The sequence below is a fragment of the Rhineura floridana genome, chromosome 1 (assembly GCF_030035675.1).
Source record: "Rhineura floridana isolate rRhiFlo1 chromosome 1, rRhiFlo1.hap2, whole genome shotgun sequence".
Classification (NCBI taxonomy): Eukaryota; Metazoa; Chordata; class Lepidosauria; order Squamata; family Rhineuridae; genus Rhineura; species Rhineura floridana.
In genome coordinates this window covers 145,026,250-145,042,675 of record NC_084480.1, presented here as the reverse complement: position 1 = coordinate 145,042,675, position 16,426 = coordinate 145,026,250, and the positions used below count along the sequence as shown (strand labels likewise).

The 16,426-nt window shown below is 44.1% G+C and overlaps 1 protein-coding gene across 3 annotated transcripts in view; it reads left to right on the top strand.

Moving 5' to 3' along the window:
* The first annotated feature begins 9,205 nt into the window (after positions 1–9,205).
* Positions 9,206–16,426, top strand: part of DGKQ (diacylglycerol kinase theta) — an 84,462-nt gene continuing 77,241 nt past the window's right edge. For 2 of the 3 annotated variants that reach the window (XM_061634941.1, XM_061634933.1), the window contains exon 1: positions 9,207–9,891. In XM_061634941.1, the coding sequence (XP_061490925.1) occupies positions 9,582–9,891 (310 nt within the window). In that variant the 5' untranslated portion in view covers positions 9,207–9,581. Of the gene's footprint in view, positions 9,892–16,426 lie in introns of all 3 variants that reach the window. The other variant, XM_061634949.1, reaches the window with a different exon arrangement.

The following is a 16,426-nucleotide window of genomic DNA, read 5'->3' as shown; positions in this document are numbered from 1 at the left end:
AAGTACATACTTGATAGGAAAGAGTTCTACATCTAGCTAACTAGCTAAACTGGAGATGCAAACACTAAGCCTAGTGTTTACCCTCATGCTTGGAGGAGAGGGAGAGACAAAGAGAATATGTCTGCTCTCCCTCTCAAGAGAAAGGAGGAGATGTGGTCAACATCCTATGCATATCAGTCTAGCAGGAAGGGAGAGACAGCAGGAGATCAAAGGATAGGTATTAGCCTAGCAATCAGGAGGTCTCCTGTCTAGCTACCCTTTTTAATCCCATGCAGCCTCAACCCACAAGTTGGAGTTGACCCACATATTCCAACATTAATAGCACTTTCTAATGACAGCAAGGCCAGAGGGATCCAGAGTCAGACTCTGGGACATGATGTTTGAGATTGTGGCAAATGCCCAATTCCAGAAGGAACAAAGCTTCGGGCGTGCCCACCACATGTGAATTAGGGTGCCCTTATCTCCACATCCATACCAACATAGGGGTGAGGAATTTGGGAGACTACATGAGAGTGTGAGAGGAGTCCAATGCCATCTCAAGAGCGTTTTCAAAGAGGATTCTTGAATTCTAGCTGAAATTGTTTTGAGGGGTGGATGCAACCATACCTGCTCCCATGTGACATCATCGATCTTAATACCCAGGTCCTGCTCCCATGCCACTTTTCATCCAGCTGACCCTCCCATAGCCTTATCAATTAAGATTTTATCAATGCGGGCTGCTACCCCTTTTAGGTTGCCATTTGTTTTAACACATAGATTCGCAAAATATGTGAGTGAGAGTAGAGAAGACACTTGTCTTGCCAGTTTGCTAGGAAATGATCTAATTTGGGCACTTTGAAACCAGCTTATTTTCAAACCACTTAAGTCAGAGTGATGTCTCTGGGATAGGGTGCCCTTTTTCAAATAAATCCTGGACTCAATATATTCCTTTCTCCTCCCACACTTTGAAATATGCATCTTTGTCAGGATGAAAGAAATATTTATGGTGTAAAAAGGGAGTAAGGGGTGACTCTCCAGGAGACAGATATTTAAGCCATCTCATCCAAATCCTCATTCTGGTCCTGGTGAATGAATTAGAGATTGCTTGAATTATGGGCCAGGTAAGGCGAATGAAAGGTAGTGCTCTTAGAGGGGTTGAAGCTGCCTGTAGATCTATTTGTACCCATGAGATGTCTATTGTACCCTTAATTATGTGTACTAATTGTTTTAATTGGAATGCATCATAATAGCTCTATAAGTTAGGTGCCCCTAGGCCCCCTTTCATTCAGGCTCTATAGAGGGTAGGGCCCCTTGTTCGGCTTCTTTCCCCCCCCCATGGATGTAGTCATTAAGAAGCTTTTGTCATCTGGCAAAATGCTTATAAGCTATGTAGAGGGAGAGGGTCTGGAAGAAAAAAAGGACTTTGGGTAACAACATCATCTTCACTGCTGCTACATGGCCTAGCCAGCTTAGGTTAAGATGGTGCCAATTTAATAGAGTTCTTTGTGTTAAGCTTTGTAAATGTCCATAGTTCTTTTTCCATAGCTGGCCCGCCTCGCAGGTTAGAATAATGCCCAAATAATGGAACCCCCCCAAAAAAACATGGGGGAAACCCAGAATTGTTAAGGAGCCAGTCTCTGTCAGGGATGGGAAGATTTAATGGCAAGACAGATTTAGCACAATTAATTTCTAGTCCTGCTGTGCAGTGGAACTGTTGCATGTTTTTTAGTGTGCCTTGCACTGCAATGCGGTTGCTCAGCATCAGGAGCACATCATCTGCAAAAAGATTGATTTTTTTGCTCCCAGGCCCCTACTATTATCCCTTAATCGAAGTCTTAGCTCGTATACACTGGGCTAGCACTTCAATCACTAAGACAATCAGCAGCAGTGACAGTGGACATCCTTGCTGGGTGCCTCTGTTGATAACAATGTGTGAGGATGAGTGGCCACTTATGCTTATAAGAGCTGTTGATATTGAATAAAGATGGTTTGTAAGGTGGAGGAAACAATTACCAAAATCTAAATGTGCTAGGAGCTGCTTCAAAAAGGCCTATTCAATTCGGTCAAATGCCTTGAAAGCATCAAGGGAGAACAAAACTGCTGGACTTCCAGTAGTCTGCACTCCATAGACTACATTGAGCAGCCTACAGATAGGGTTGGCAGTGTTACAGCCTGGGATAAAGCCTGCTTGATCTGGTGCCCACGTATCTTTTGATAATTTTGTTAAGTCTCTGTACCATAATTCCAGTTAGAAGTTTAGTGTCATTGTTAATCAGTGCTATCAGTTGATATGACCCGACTAATGTTGGGTCCTTACCTGGTTACAAATTTAGATTCTCACCATGTGCCTGGTAACTCACCCCCCTCTAGAATATAATTGAAAAGTTTTGTTAACCAGGGAGATAGCTCTGTTCTAAATTTGTGGTAAAACTCCACTGTAAATCCGTCTGGACCCAGAGCTTTCCCATGTTTGTCTCTTGATGGCATCATTAAGCTCCTGGTCGGTGATAGGACAGTCTATAAAGTTGCTGTGTTCTTTAGATAGGGGTCTCAGCTCTGATCCTGCCAGATAATCATTGATGGATTGCTTCTCTGGGTTGTCTGATGAGTATAGTTCGCTGTAAAACTTTTTGAACTGAGAAGTGATATCTTGTGCCAAGTGGCAAATTACCCGAGTCTGAGTGAATTCCTGCTAGACTAGTCTTTCTTTGTTTTAAAGCTTGAGCGAGGAGACGTGAGGATTTATCCCCTGCTTCATAATATCAACTATTTAAATATGCCAGGGCAGAGTAAGTCCTGACAGTTTCTAGTTTTGTCAGTTCCATTCAAGCCTTTTGCAATGCACAATATACTCTCAGGGAGCCTGTTTTCTTGTAGTAACGGTCATGGTGTTCAGTCTCTTATCAGGAGCTGTTTTGTCTCGATCTCCCTTTCTTTCCGCTGTCTGCTTGCCTCGTTAATGCAGTGGCCTCTGAGGACCACCTCCATTGCATCCCACAAAGTGTTAGTTGTCATATTGGGAGTGTTGTCTTTAGAATAGAAACTAATAGCTCAATGCAGGTGGTCCTGGGCCACTGCATCATTGAGCATGTCGGAATTAAAGGTCCATTCTGAAGGGTGAGGGGAGGCACCGCTCTCCGTCAGTGTTAGTGCTGCAAGGGCATGATATGACACTGTGATTACACCAATGGACGCCTGCAGGATGTCTGACTTCAGTTCCTCTAACACAAACAGGTAGTCGAGCCTTGCATGTGTTTTAAAACTGGAGGAATGGAATGTGTAGTCATGGCCCTCTGGATGCTTATATCTCCAGGTGTCGATCAAACCACAAAGTGCTAGTAGGTCTGGTAGCCGAGAGCTTTGACAGCCAGTCCAACCTGACCACCTGCTTCTGTCCAAAGCAGCATTCAGGCTCTCATTTAGGTCTCTTCCAATTATAACAGCCCCACTCCTAAATTTCTGTAGACAGTCCAGCGTTTTCTGGAGAAAAATGTGTTGTCCAGCATTGGGGGCATACACTGAGCCCAGCGTGAAAGTTCAATCTCTCAGGGAGCCTTTTACAAATAGGAATCTGCCTTCCGAATCAGCTAAGCAATCATCTATTTAAAATGGACGATTTTGCGCTATCAGCACCACACCCCCTGTTGATGTGGAGGTGCCTGGAGCATATAGCTGATCTTCAATCCAAGTGCCTTTAAGGAGACAATAGTTTATTTTTAGACTAGTGAGTCTCCTGCAATAACACAATATCTGGGCGGTGTCGTTTTAATTCGGCTTCTACTCAAGCTCTTTTGATTGGAGATCCGAGTCCATTTACATTCCAAGAAACCACCTTAAAGGGTGTGTTGTTACATAGCATGAAATGGTTTATTATAAATAACCAGCCAGAACCGTTGTAGTTTTAAGTCTAAGATAATTGGGGTGTCTAATAAAGAGCAATTTTGTAAATGACTGGCTAGCTTTACAGGGAAAACATCCCCTAAACAGGAAAAAACTGTAAGAAACCATTCCAATATGAAGGCACTTCGCACAAGGCAAAGTGTCACAAGGCCCCACATAACAATGCCCCGCGTCATATTAGAGGATTGGGGGGGGAGGAGACAGTAGAAGTTGTTAAAATCGACATTCCTCTCACCTATGAGACTCGGCAAAAAAACAGTGAGTTTAATGTTGTTGCATTTGTATTGTGCTGCCATTAGTAAGAGTACTAGTTGCAGGCTGGCTAGTTTTTTATGCGCTTTCTCTGAAGGGGCTGATGAAACCGTGAAAGGTCATCTTCCTTTCTTTGTTGCCCCTTAGCTCTGTTGTTTAATTCATCAGGGGGTTGAATGCCCAATTCATGCAGAATAACTTCAGCTTGCTGTTCATCATTTGCAGTGTGGACCTTGTCCCTTGAAGGTACAATTAGTTTAAAGTGAAACCCCACATCTATAGGAAAATCCTGCTTCTTTCAGGGCATTAGTATACAGGCATAAAGAGAGGCGCCTTTTCAGTGTTTCAGGGCATATATCCTGATATACTTCTACTATTATTTGTCCAAATTTCAATTCCCTAAAATTACCTAACTCTTTAAAGATCTTCTCTTAAATCTTTCCAATCGTAGCACTAAGTCTCTGGGCAACTCATGTTGAACATTGAACCGCACTGTCACTGAGTTTGTTTTCCATCAAGTCTGAAAAACTGTAACTAGGGGGAGTTATGTCTTTGCCCAGTCTGGGAATGGACTGCCAAGGCCGTTGCTATGGTAGCCATCGCGATAAACTGGGAAAAGTTCTAGCAGCTATCTGTGAAGCTGGTGTCTTCTGTGTATTGCCTCTGAACTGAGAGGTTCTCTTCTGTGTACCTTTGGAGAGAGATGTACCAGAAGGGGGGTGACTGAAGAAACTCTACTTGTATTTAATCTTAAGCCTTTGGCCATAATGTCTTAATAAAGACTCTTAACATGCTCTAATGCTCTGAAGAAGTTTCTTGCTCAACTTAACTCCAACGTAATGTATGCTGTTTCACGCAACAACGCACACATGTCAACAGGGTTATGGGCCCAGATCCACAGCGCATTACACGGGAGTAAGTTGCTGGTCTGAACGGCAGGCGGAGTTCCAGAGGGCAGCTTGATTGATTGTACCAGACAGAGGTGAGCAACATGGCTGTAAACCTGTCTGGGGGAGGCTTGCCAATGGAAAGATTGACGGAAAAGAATTATGGCAGCTGGAAGCCGAGGATGTGGGCTTTGCTGATAAAAGAGGATTTATGGGACACAATAGATGGACCCACTCCGGCGGTACTGACTGCGGCCTGGACGCGTAGAGATCAGAAGGCGCAGGCTTTTATACTTCTGGCTCTATCTGACTCTCAACTGCTACACATGAGAGATGTTACAAACGCCAAACAGATGTGGGACGTGTTGGAGGCTCTTCATGTGCAACAGACTGCGGGATCTAGATTGTGTTTGGCACGGAAGCTTTATCAAATGTGCTTCACGGGTGAGTGCGAAATGTGTGAGCATCTCACGGAATTCAGACGCCTGTTTGCTGAGCTGACGGACCGAGGCGTCGAACACTCTGAACTTCAGAAGACCTATCTGATCCTGGCTTCGCTCGATGGGACTTGGAATAATATGGTCATGGCTTTCGAAGCCATGCCTGACGGAGGTCTGAACTTTGCGTTTATTGAGGAAAAGCTGACCCAGGAATGGCAGCGGAGACAAGAGGCGAAAAGTGCTGAGGAAAAGCAAAGAGCCAAGCTGAAAGAAGAAAGCAGCTGCAGACAGGAAAACAAGCGGGAGCAGCAGCGGCTGAAGTCTTGTTTTGCCTGTGGGGCTCGTGGGCATCTTCAAAGAGACTGTGCAGTCAAGCGAAACTCCAGGGACGGAGGCTTGAAGCAGGGAAGTGTGAACTTTGTTTGTAAACAGAAGTCTCAAGATTTAGGACCTGTTAACTGGCTTCTTGACAGCGGTGCAAGCCATATCTTAATTAAAGACAGAAGTTTGTTTTATGCTTCAGAAAAAGTGCAGGATTTTGTGCAACTTGCAGATGGATCACATAAACGGGTGGAAGCCCGAGGACTGGTGAGATTTAATAAACTTGGGATAATGTCAGAATGTTTGTTTGTTCCGGAATTGGCTCATAACATATTGTCAGTCAGAAAACTGGTGAGTTGTGATTTTTCTATATTGTTCCACAAAGACCAATGTTATATAATGAGGGGAGATCAAGTGTGTTTGCAGGGAAGCCTTAATGATTCACAGTTTGTAATAAAGAGCAGTCAAGCAGGGTGTGCTATGTTAAACGCTGAAGACACAGGTACATCAGGGCTGTGTCCATGAATGGCATCAAAGGCTGGGGCATGCAAACCTTGACACGATTAAGAAAACCCCCATGCATAGTGAAAACATGAAATTGAAGGATTGTGGACAGTTAATGGATTGTGATTCTTGTCATAAAGCTAAAATGACTATTGCACCAATTAACCGGGAGGCTGAAAGAACCACAACAGCTCCCTACCAGCTAGTTCATGTTGATTTATCAGGGCCAATAAATGCTTCACGAGGAGGTGCGAAATTCTTTATGGTACTGGTTGATGATTTTACGAAATACACTCATGTTTATTTGCTTAAGCAGAAAAGTGAAGCTGAGCAGAAGCTGAAACTGTTCATTAAGAGAATCGAAACTCAACATGACATCACTGTGAAAGCGATTCACTCAGATCAAGGGGGGGAATTCACAAGCAAAGCATTAAGTGACTTCCTTGAGAGTAAGGGAATACGCCAGACTTTCACAGCTCCTTTTAGCCCGTTTTCCAATGGATCTGCTGAGAGAAAAAATAGGGTGCTTCAGGAAGCAATGAGAGCCATGCTGATGGATTGCAGTTTAGGGAATTCTTTTTGGGCAGAAGCAATTCTTTATGCGAATTACATTCACAATAGGGTGTTACACAGTGCACTTGGAATGTCTCCTTATGAGAAAATCACTGGCAGAAAACCGAAAATACAACACATTCAAAAATTCGGGGCAAGGTGCTGGATCCACATTCCACAGGGAAAAAGGAGGGGCAAGCTTGCGCTGAGGGCACAGCAAGGTTTTGTTTTGGGATTTCAGAATGCATATTTCAGAGTTTGGTGTCCAGAAACACAGTAGTTAATTCTGAGCAGAAGCATTAAAGTCTCAGAAAAACCTTGGGATCAAAGGGAAACAGTTGTTCTTACAGGGTCAGATGACACACAAGGACAATCATTTAAGCCAGATCTTGACATTAAAGTGGAAGGCACACAAATACCTCTCAGAGATGCTTTGAATGAGCTCATTTGTGCAAAACGCAGATCGAAGAAACGTAAGGCTGAGGAAATGGAATCTCCTGCGCAGGCTGTGCCAAGCACAAGCACAGATGGGGGGATTGAGAGAGCAGAAGCTCTGGTACCTTTAAGACATTCTACAAGATCAAACTTAGGGAAACCACCTGAAAAATTCACAGTGGGGTTAGTATCCAGTCCTGGAATGCATAAACTGGTGGAAATGGATTCTGACACTTTGTATATGACATGTGTACAGCCAAAGTTTGATTGAATAAAGTTCTAGCTAAATGTACAGAGATGTTTTGAACTGTACTGAAATGTAAGCTGTATTGCAAGATGTATTGGAGAAATGTATTGTTGTTATTGTTGTAATGAGTTACAGACATGATGGGGAAAAAAAGGGGGGATTGTTGAACATTGAACCGCACTGTCACTGAGTTTGTTTTCCATCAAGTCTGAAAAACTGTAACTAGGGGGAGTTATGTCTTTGCCCAGTCTGGGAACGGACTGCCAAGGCCGTTGCTATGGTAGCCATCGCGATAAACTGGGAAAAGTTCTAGCAGCTATCTGTGAAGCTGGTGTCTTCTGTGTATTGCCTCTGAACTGAGAGGTTCTCTTCTGTGTACCTTTGGAGAGAGATGTACCAGAAGGGGGGTGACTGAAGAAACTCTACATGTATTTACTCTTAAGCCTTTGGCCATAATGTCTTAATAAAGACTCTTAACATGCTCTAATGCTCTGAAGAAGTTTCTTGCTCAACTTAACTCCAACGTAATGTATGCTGTTTCATGCAACAACGCACACACGTCAACAACTCAGTGTAGCACCCTCTTTGATTAGACACTCTATAGGCCCACTTAATATCATTAGCAATTATGGTGGTTCCCAAATGTAGATCTTGAAACCACCTGATTAGGAAAGATACCGTATCTCCCCCTTCCTCTTTTTCAGGAATCCCACGTATCCAGAAATTCCTATGGCGGTCTAGATCCGAATGTTCTTCCTGTTTTAGCTCGATGTCATAAACTGCCAGTTTCAAGATTTCTAATTCTGATTATCTAAGCTTAGTGACTTAGCTCCGTTTGATGTTTTTGCTATCTCAGCTATATTAGTAGTCACCACCTCTAATTTAGATTCTAAGGGCTTAAGTGCTGTTGCCCAGTCCGCCATAAGCGCCTGCCTCACCTTTGCCATGTAGTTATCAATTTCAACAGCGCTGTCAGTGGTGCTGGTAGATTTCATGCTTTTTGAGCCGCCACGTGCCATATTGCCGTGGTCGGTCTGAAAGGAGACTGGAGGTGGTCTGGTTGATTGCTTGGCTTATATCTAGCCATAGGATCTTCTTTGTGCAATCCTCCTGTGATCCCTGCTGCATTGCCTATTGAATGCTATCTCAACAGGCAGAAAGTGCTGTTTTTGACTACTTTCTAGGCCTTAAAGCGTCTCACAGTGTTCAGAGAGAGAATTATGCTGTCATTACTGTTGGCGTCTCGCTCCGCCCCTGCCAAGCTGAATATTTATAATTTCTGATATCTGAAGCAGAATTGCTCCAAGCATGGACAAAGGACAACTTTAAAAAAGGAGTCTCTGAGCATGTGTGGTCTACATCTAATAGAAAGGAGTAAGGAACTACTTAAAGGCTGTGGGTTGTATTCAACTCAGCGTAGACCCACTGAAATTAATGAACCTAACTTTGTAATGGGCATTAACTTCGGTGGACCTACTCCGAGTAGGACTAGCACTGAATACTGTACCAACTTGTAACCCTAAGCACACAGTGGGGAATTGCGGCGGCAATCGTACAGGCACACTTTCCAGTGCGTAAGGTCCGTAGGGCCGGGGCTGTCCCCCTCTGGCCCTCCCGCGTAGTCTGCCTCTCCTCCTTAAACTCCTTCCCATCCTCCTGCGGGAGTAATTCCTCGAAGATCCCAAAACACTTGCGTCCATGTCGGCGCGAGGCCGGCAGGGGGCAGCCTAGAGGCCCGGCGGCCGAGCCTGCGGTGTTGCGGCTGTGGCAGCTATGCGAAGCGCCGCCCTCTGCGTCCCTCCCTTCCATCTCCTCCTCCGTCTGGTTGCTCCATCCTCCTCCTCCCAGAGGCCGCCGCCGTCTCTGGCTTCCCCGGCAGCGCGGCGGAAGTCTTGCAAAACGAGCTGCCTTCGCTCGTCTCCTCACGACGCGTCCCGTCAAGGCGACCCAGAGAAGGAAAAAGAAAAGAGAGGCGCGCGTCTGCCTGCTGAGGCGAAGTGAGCCGAGTCCAGCCCGCCGAGACGGGAGAAGCGGCGCTATTTGAGCCTCAGCGACGCCGGCAGCATGGCAGACGGCGTTCGTTCCTTGCTCGGTGGTAGCCGCGGCTCTAGCCCCGCTTCCAGTCCCCTCGTGGGGAGAGGCAGTAAGAGCCGCTCGCTGCCTACTCCGTCGTCTTCCTCGCCTTCGTTGTTGCAGCAGCAGCAGCAGCAGCAGCAGAAAAAGCAAACGCCGCCCGCGTCCCCCAAACAACAGCAGCAAACAGCTCGTGGGAGCGCGCCCGGGCACTGCTTCAAGAGGGTGACCCTCACCAAGCCTACCTTCTGTCACTACTGCACCGACTTCATCTGGGGGCTGGCGGGGTACCTGTGCGAAGGTAATACGGTGTGTGTGTGTGTGTCCTCACGACCCCTAGTGGGGGAGTTACCACTCTGAGAGACATGGGCGGGGGAATTTCATCCCCCCCCCCGCCAAAAATCCACCCGGCCTGTGAGTGACAGCCTGTCCTCATGAAAGGGTAGCCAATCCCCATCTTTCTTTTTCAAAGCTCCTGTGTCTCTTTAGTTGCCTGCCAACAGACAGCAATTCAGCAGGTAAAGCTTTCTCAGTAATTTCATCGGTGTACCAGCAAAAACCTCCCTAGTAGCAGATGCAAAGGGCTTCCTTTTTAGGTTTGTCAGCATTTTCTTCCTGATAGTTCTTATTTTGTCTTAAATGGGCCTGTTACATAGAGAGGCTTTTCCATCACTTCATCTCTTTGTGGGAAAAGCTTTTCCTGTTGCAGCAGCAAATGCAAATAGCTTTCCATTGTAAAGTTGCCAAGGTGGGACTCCTATTATTTAAATAGTTGCCTAATAGGTTTATATCAATCCGGTGAAGCACTCCATATCATTTATATGCAGGGAAAAGCTTGTTGTGTTGCCATGGACCTAGATGCCAGGGATGTCCCTTGTAGAGTTGGCAAAAAAATATATAAATCCTGACAAAGTACCTGTGTCTTAACAGCCTGAAGTTTATCAAATGATGTCTTTGTCATGACTTCACACTTAGCAGGTGCAGCTTTTCTCCTAGTTCCCTTTTCATTGCTAGGAACAAGCTACATCTGCTGATTTTTCTCTGCTAGGCAGCTATTAAAGACACAGAAGCCCTTCCAGAAGATAAGTTGGCAACATTATGGTGTGACGAGTTGAACCTGAATATTTATTAATATAAATGTTTACATTTTTAAAAGCAATACAAAAATCATTAAACCGATTGATTACTCAATAAGATTTTAAACAAATGTATAGGCCTGTCAGCATCCAAAAGTCTTTAACAGAAACCTGAAAGTCAAAAGTGAGGATGCCTACTGAATCTCTGCTGGACGAGTGTTCTACAGCAGGGGACTGGTGACACTAAATGCCTGACTTTTGGTTGAGGACAGTTAGGCCTTTGTAACATACGGGACAACAGATAGTGCTCCTTAGGATGATTTCAGTGATCAGGCTGGAATATAAGGGCTCAGATGCTGCTCGTTAAGGATCTTGAACCCAAGTTGTTCAGGGTATGAACCAGCCAACTGGACATGGACAGACTTTTAGAAACAGAAGGTTGAATGTGCCATCTGTGCTTACAGTCCTTCACATTGTTGGCAGGCAGAAGGATGGTTTATCTCTTTCTTTAACATAAATTTGAGGATAGGCCTCAAATTGGAAGGAGGACAACATTCTAAAGCTTGTCTTATACCTAGTCCCATCACCTCAGAGAAAGTCTTTTCAGGGAAGCTGGTTGTGTTAGACTTGATGACTCACGCTGTGTCACCCAGAAGTAGATGAGGATGCGTAGGCTGGTGAGCTGCCAAAATGTTTATAGCTTTCTGTGGCTGGATCAGGTTCTATGGAAGTGGGACTTTTGTTTTTTTAAAGAGTGGTAAACGCATGCTTACAAGGTGTGTGCTTGTGTGTGTAGTTGAGGTTTTCTCATGCCTTGGGACTGGCAGGGTACTGATCCTTTCATGCTGATATGCTGCTATTAATGTGAGGGAAAGAGTTGTTCCTTACAGCCTTTCGTTACTGTGGCTTTCCGTGGTGAAACTACCTCCTGTCTGTAACATTTTCTTGGTCTACTATTCTCCACTTTTGGAGGTTGGTAGGTCACTTATGCAAAGGGTATTGGTTTCCCTGAAGGAGAAGGGGGAGTGCGGTTGTGCCTGGCAGCCATGCCTTCCGCTGCTGCATGTGCCTGCCATGCATTTAAGTGCACATGAAAAGACCCCCTATGCATATATTGATGTGTGCTCATAGAGCTCCTCTAAGTGAGTGGATCAGCCAGGATCCCCCTTGCATGGAGGTGCTTGTTATACATACATTGGTATTCCCATAGAGGCTCCTTCTTATATGCTGATGGTGGGGCCTGGAGCTAGTCTAAACTGTCTCACTACCCCCTCACAAGCTCTTTGCCTCGCAGGGGAGGTGGTTGGTCCAGATGAACCCCCTCACCTGTTCACTCAGCCACTGCAAGAGTGTGAGTGAGACCACCTTGTCTGAGACACTTACGTGAAGAGCCATTTTTCTCAAGTTGAAGGCATGAGCTCATCCTTTCATAACTCTGAACTGTAGTGATCAAGCGAGAGCTGTCTTATTCTTATGCACAAAGCCTTGTGAGGTTTAACTAAGTGGTATGAAGGAGACCTACATGCCTTACATCTTAGATGGTGTTGGGAAGACTAGTAGAGTGAGAGTAAGACTGTGGCAGTACCCTTTTATCCATGCTTGTGAAGAAAACTTTGACAACTTGTGAGTAGTATATGTTAAGTTCAGAGACCCATCTGCATTGGGCACAGCTCCACCGCTTCTCTTGCTTGCTTTCATCTATGGAAGCCTGTGTTTTATAGTTGAAATAAATAGTGTAACTTGTGGATTATTCTGAATGTAGAACATAATTCTCCTTTATTCAGAACTTGGATTATTTTCATTGTGGCATGCATTCAGTCCTGTCTGAAGCATCATTTTTTCTGAAATATTGTTTTGGCAACTGTATTAGAATAGTTTTCCAGTAAAGTTCTTTATCCAGCTGTTTGAGACTGCTCATATGATACTTTGTTACTGGTCCTTAACTGGGGGTAGTCATACTGGGAGTGAGATCTCTCCCAGTTAATTTGGTAGCTTCTCTGTACAATAAGAGGAGTGTGATAGGGCCAGGGGAGGGAATCTTCTGACTTTGGGACTTGTGTCTCTCACCTTCCTTGATAGAGTCCTGGGTGCAAAGTAAAGCAAGTCTGCTGTTGGGCACTGTTATTGGACACATTGAGCCTATCTGAAGTTTGATGCTGTGCATCATGTCTGAGTCTGCAGTGCTGCTTCCTTCCGTATTCATGTTTCCCGTGGAGGAAACAGCTGTCCTCTCTGTTCTTTGTGCATTAGGGTCTAAGCATCTTGATCACACCACATTGATCTGTTGTAACTTGCTAAGAGGCAGACATCTTAAGAGGCCTTGAGCAGAAACGTCAGACACAGAAGAGTGGCTTATGGTATTTAAAGATGTAAATTGCTGGCACCATGATTAAGCATTGCTCATATTCGTGTTATGTAACTCAGGAGGGTGTGAGCCAGGTATGGAACCTAGGAATATTGAGTCATATACTATATATTTGGATGTAGTTGAGCAATACAGTAGAGGAGGACTGCATACACTTGAAAAAGTTTAAGCAAAGAACACAGAAGCGTCTGTTGTGTGTGAAGGAGAGAGAATCTTATGTGAACTCATTTACAGATGATTACATTAAATGTTTTTCATAAATAACAGAGGAATGTCTGAACTCCAGATGAAGGAGATATGCTATTTCATGCATTAATGATTAATACAATGCAATGCTGTAATGTACTTCTCATGAAAACATTCGGTTAGATCTTAGGTAGTTTCCTTATGTTCCAGTCTGTTCTTTAGTCTACTGACATATTGACCCACTGATTAGTAAAGACATTTTATATTAATCTCTTCTGTAAAGAATGTCCTGTTTCTCAGCACCTTTTATATTTCCCTTCTTACTTTGTCACATTTTAGTCAATAGTCCCATTTGTGTTCTTTTCAAAGTATAGCTACTCTGTTTCCTTCCCACCCACCTTGATATATCACCTACTCTTGGCTGGAGGAAAAGTCATCTTGGAATTTCTATTCAGTGTGGTCACGCTCTAAATGTTTTAAACAATGGATATAAAGTATTTGAGACAAACCTTTGCAGTTAAGAAATAGTGATTTTGGCAGCATGGTTGAGAGATCAGGGTGCACTTTTGAGTTCCTTTATTTAGCTTTGTAGAATTTTGACTGGGACCAAATTAAAACAAAATGTGAGGCATACTTTTTTTTTAATGTGTCCTGAAAACATTCACATGCAGGGACTTTTCAGGGATGCTTTGTGTAAGGTGAAATGGTATATATATTAAACTAATTTTAGCCCTTTTTACTTCTCTGAAAACCTTTATCCATAGGTTAGATAAAACAAATAATAATTACTACTACTAATTGCAAAAATTTCTGAAGTAAATAGCAACACTAACAGCTCAGCCTCCTTTGTTGGATTCATTGGTTTCTCCCATCACTAAGTCTGTGTCACCCTTTTCCTTTAGTATTCACAATGTCTATTAGGTCTGGTCATATGTAATGTTTTTCATCTCCTAATCATGACTAGGAGATTAAGAACAAGACTTGGGCTCACATGCTCTGTTTTTCTCCTCTCTCCTGTGCAAATACTCTCTTGCACTTCATTGTTTGCTTAACTCTGGTGTATTGTTGTTAATGTCAGTATCAGTGAATACCCTCATAATCAGGGCACACAACCCATTTTCAACTCTGCTAAAAAAAAGAGAGAACTCTGATTAGGCTTGATACAGCTGTAACACATCATAGTTTTAGCAGATTGTGGATGGGATGGGGAAAATTCATGTGGGACACTGAGTTTGCTATGGCTGTTGGGTTATGCTGGCTGTGAATGATGGTGTTACAGCATAAAATGTGGGGGAAAGGATGGAGAAGTTCGAGTGAGCATGCAGGCCCACAGCACACTCCAGAACACCAAAGTACACATTGACCACATTATGATAATCTTCTGAAAAATGGTTTGGAGAATTGGAAACAAGTAGTGATGAGTCTTGGGCTCCTCCTGCATGTGATATGAGATTAGAATAATATTCTTTTATTTAGCATCAGACAATTGTCCAAATGTGGCAGACTGTAGTTTGCTCAAAGAACTGTGATTTGGACCCTAGTTTGTGGGAAACTGTAGCTGAGCAAACCATAGCTGGCTGCATTTGGTCACAGTGACAAACTCTTATCTGTCACTAACTAAAAACAGAAACTTCCAATCTCCTCCCCTTGTTTGCAGCAAAAGGTGTGTGTGTGTGTGAAGGGAATGTTCATTTCCCATCCTCCACATTATGGTTTGGAGGTAGTCTGTATAGGGTCTTTGTCAGCCTTCCACTTCTGTGCCCTCTTTGCTCCTTTCTCTCTTCTTGAACGATCTCTGTTCAAGATTAGTTGAACACCTAGATTAGTTTCCTTGTTGATGTGTATCCCTCTACCTCTTGAAGTTGTTCTGTATAATGGGTTGTATTCAACTAAGTCTTACTCAGAGTAAACCCATTGAAATCAATGAATCTTAGTTATGGTTATTAACTTCAGTTGGTCTACTCTGGGTAGGACTAGCATTGAATACCACCTAATTTCTTCAGCAAATATTTTTTTAGTCAGCCTACCCTCTTAGTTACTTGTGCTTCCACTGTTTCTTGAACTTGCCCTAGACCAGCCCTGCTGTTCATTATCAGTGCCTGACCTTGCTGCTTGTCCATCAAAGGTAGATCATACAGCCATGAGAGTAGCTGAATCCTATAGGTAGCAAAGATTTTTTGCATTCCGCAATGTTAAATTGAAAATAATCCCCCATGTCATTCTGCTGCTTCCTATAAGCTCATTTCAAAACAAAACCTCACAAACCTTATCGTCCTGAACTCAGAAACGCTTGCTTAACAAGCCTCTAAGTTTTCATGGCGATACCCAAAACACTCAGAGTGGATCGAGAGTTCAAAGTGTAAAACAAGAGGGGAAAAAATCCAGACTTCTGTTGGAATTGTTCCTGACAGTGGTTTCATAATTTGTTCAAATTAATTAAAAATCAACCATGTTCACAGAGTACCTGTAATCCTGTTACTGACTTTGCCCCATACTCTGACCTTCATCTTCTGCAGTTTAAATGTTTAAAAAATGTCTGGCTGGTTTTTAATTAATTTTGGAAATTTAACATTGGAGTCAATGATAAGCATGGGCATGCTCAGTAAGAACCAACTGTCAGTGTTCTAAAAGCCAGACTCACTTCACTTTAGACAGTCATGGCTTCTCCCAAACAATCCTGGGAAGTGTAGTTTGTGAAGGGTGCTGAGAGTTGATGGGAGACTTCTATTCCCCTGACAGAGCTCCAGTGGCCAGACTGGTTTAACAGTCAGCCCCTCTTCTGGGGATTGTATCTCTGTGAGGGGAATAGGGTGTCTCCTAACAACTCCCAGGACCCTTCAAAATCTACATTTCCCAGGATTCTTGGGGGAAGCCATGACTGTCTAAAGTGAAATAAAGGTCTGGTGTGGATGTGGCCAGGGACAGCTTTGGTTTAAATTTGGGTGGGAGACTACATGTGCCTGCTGTCGAGTAAAAAAGTGGGGGACACCCTGAAAAAGAATGATAGTGTTCACAATGTTTTCCTTTTGGAAAGGGGCTTCCCCTCTGCCCAGTGCCCACCAACCCACCCAACCTCCTCTCTCCCTCCCTCTCTCTCCCCCTCCCTCCCTCTCCCCCACCCTCCCTCCCTCCCTCTCCCCCACCCTCCCTCCCTCCCTCTCCCCCACCCTCCCTCCCTCTCTTCCTCCCTCCCTCCCTCTCCCCCACCC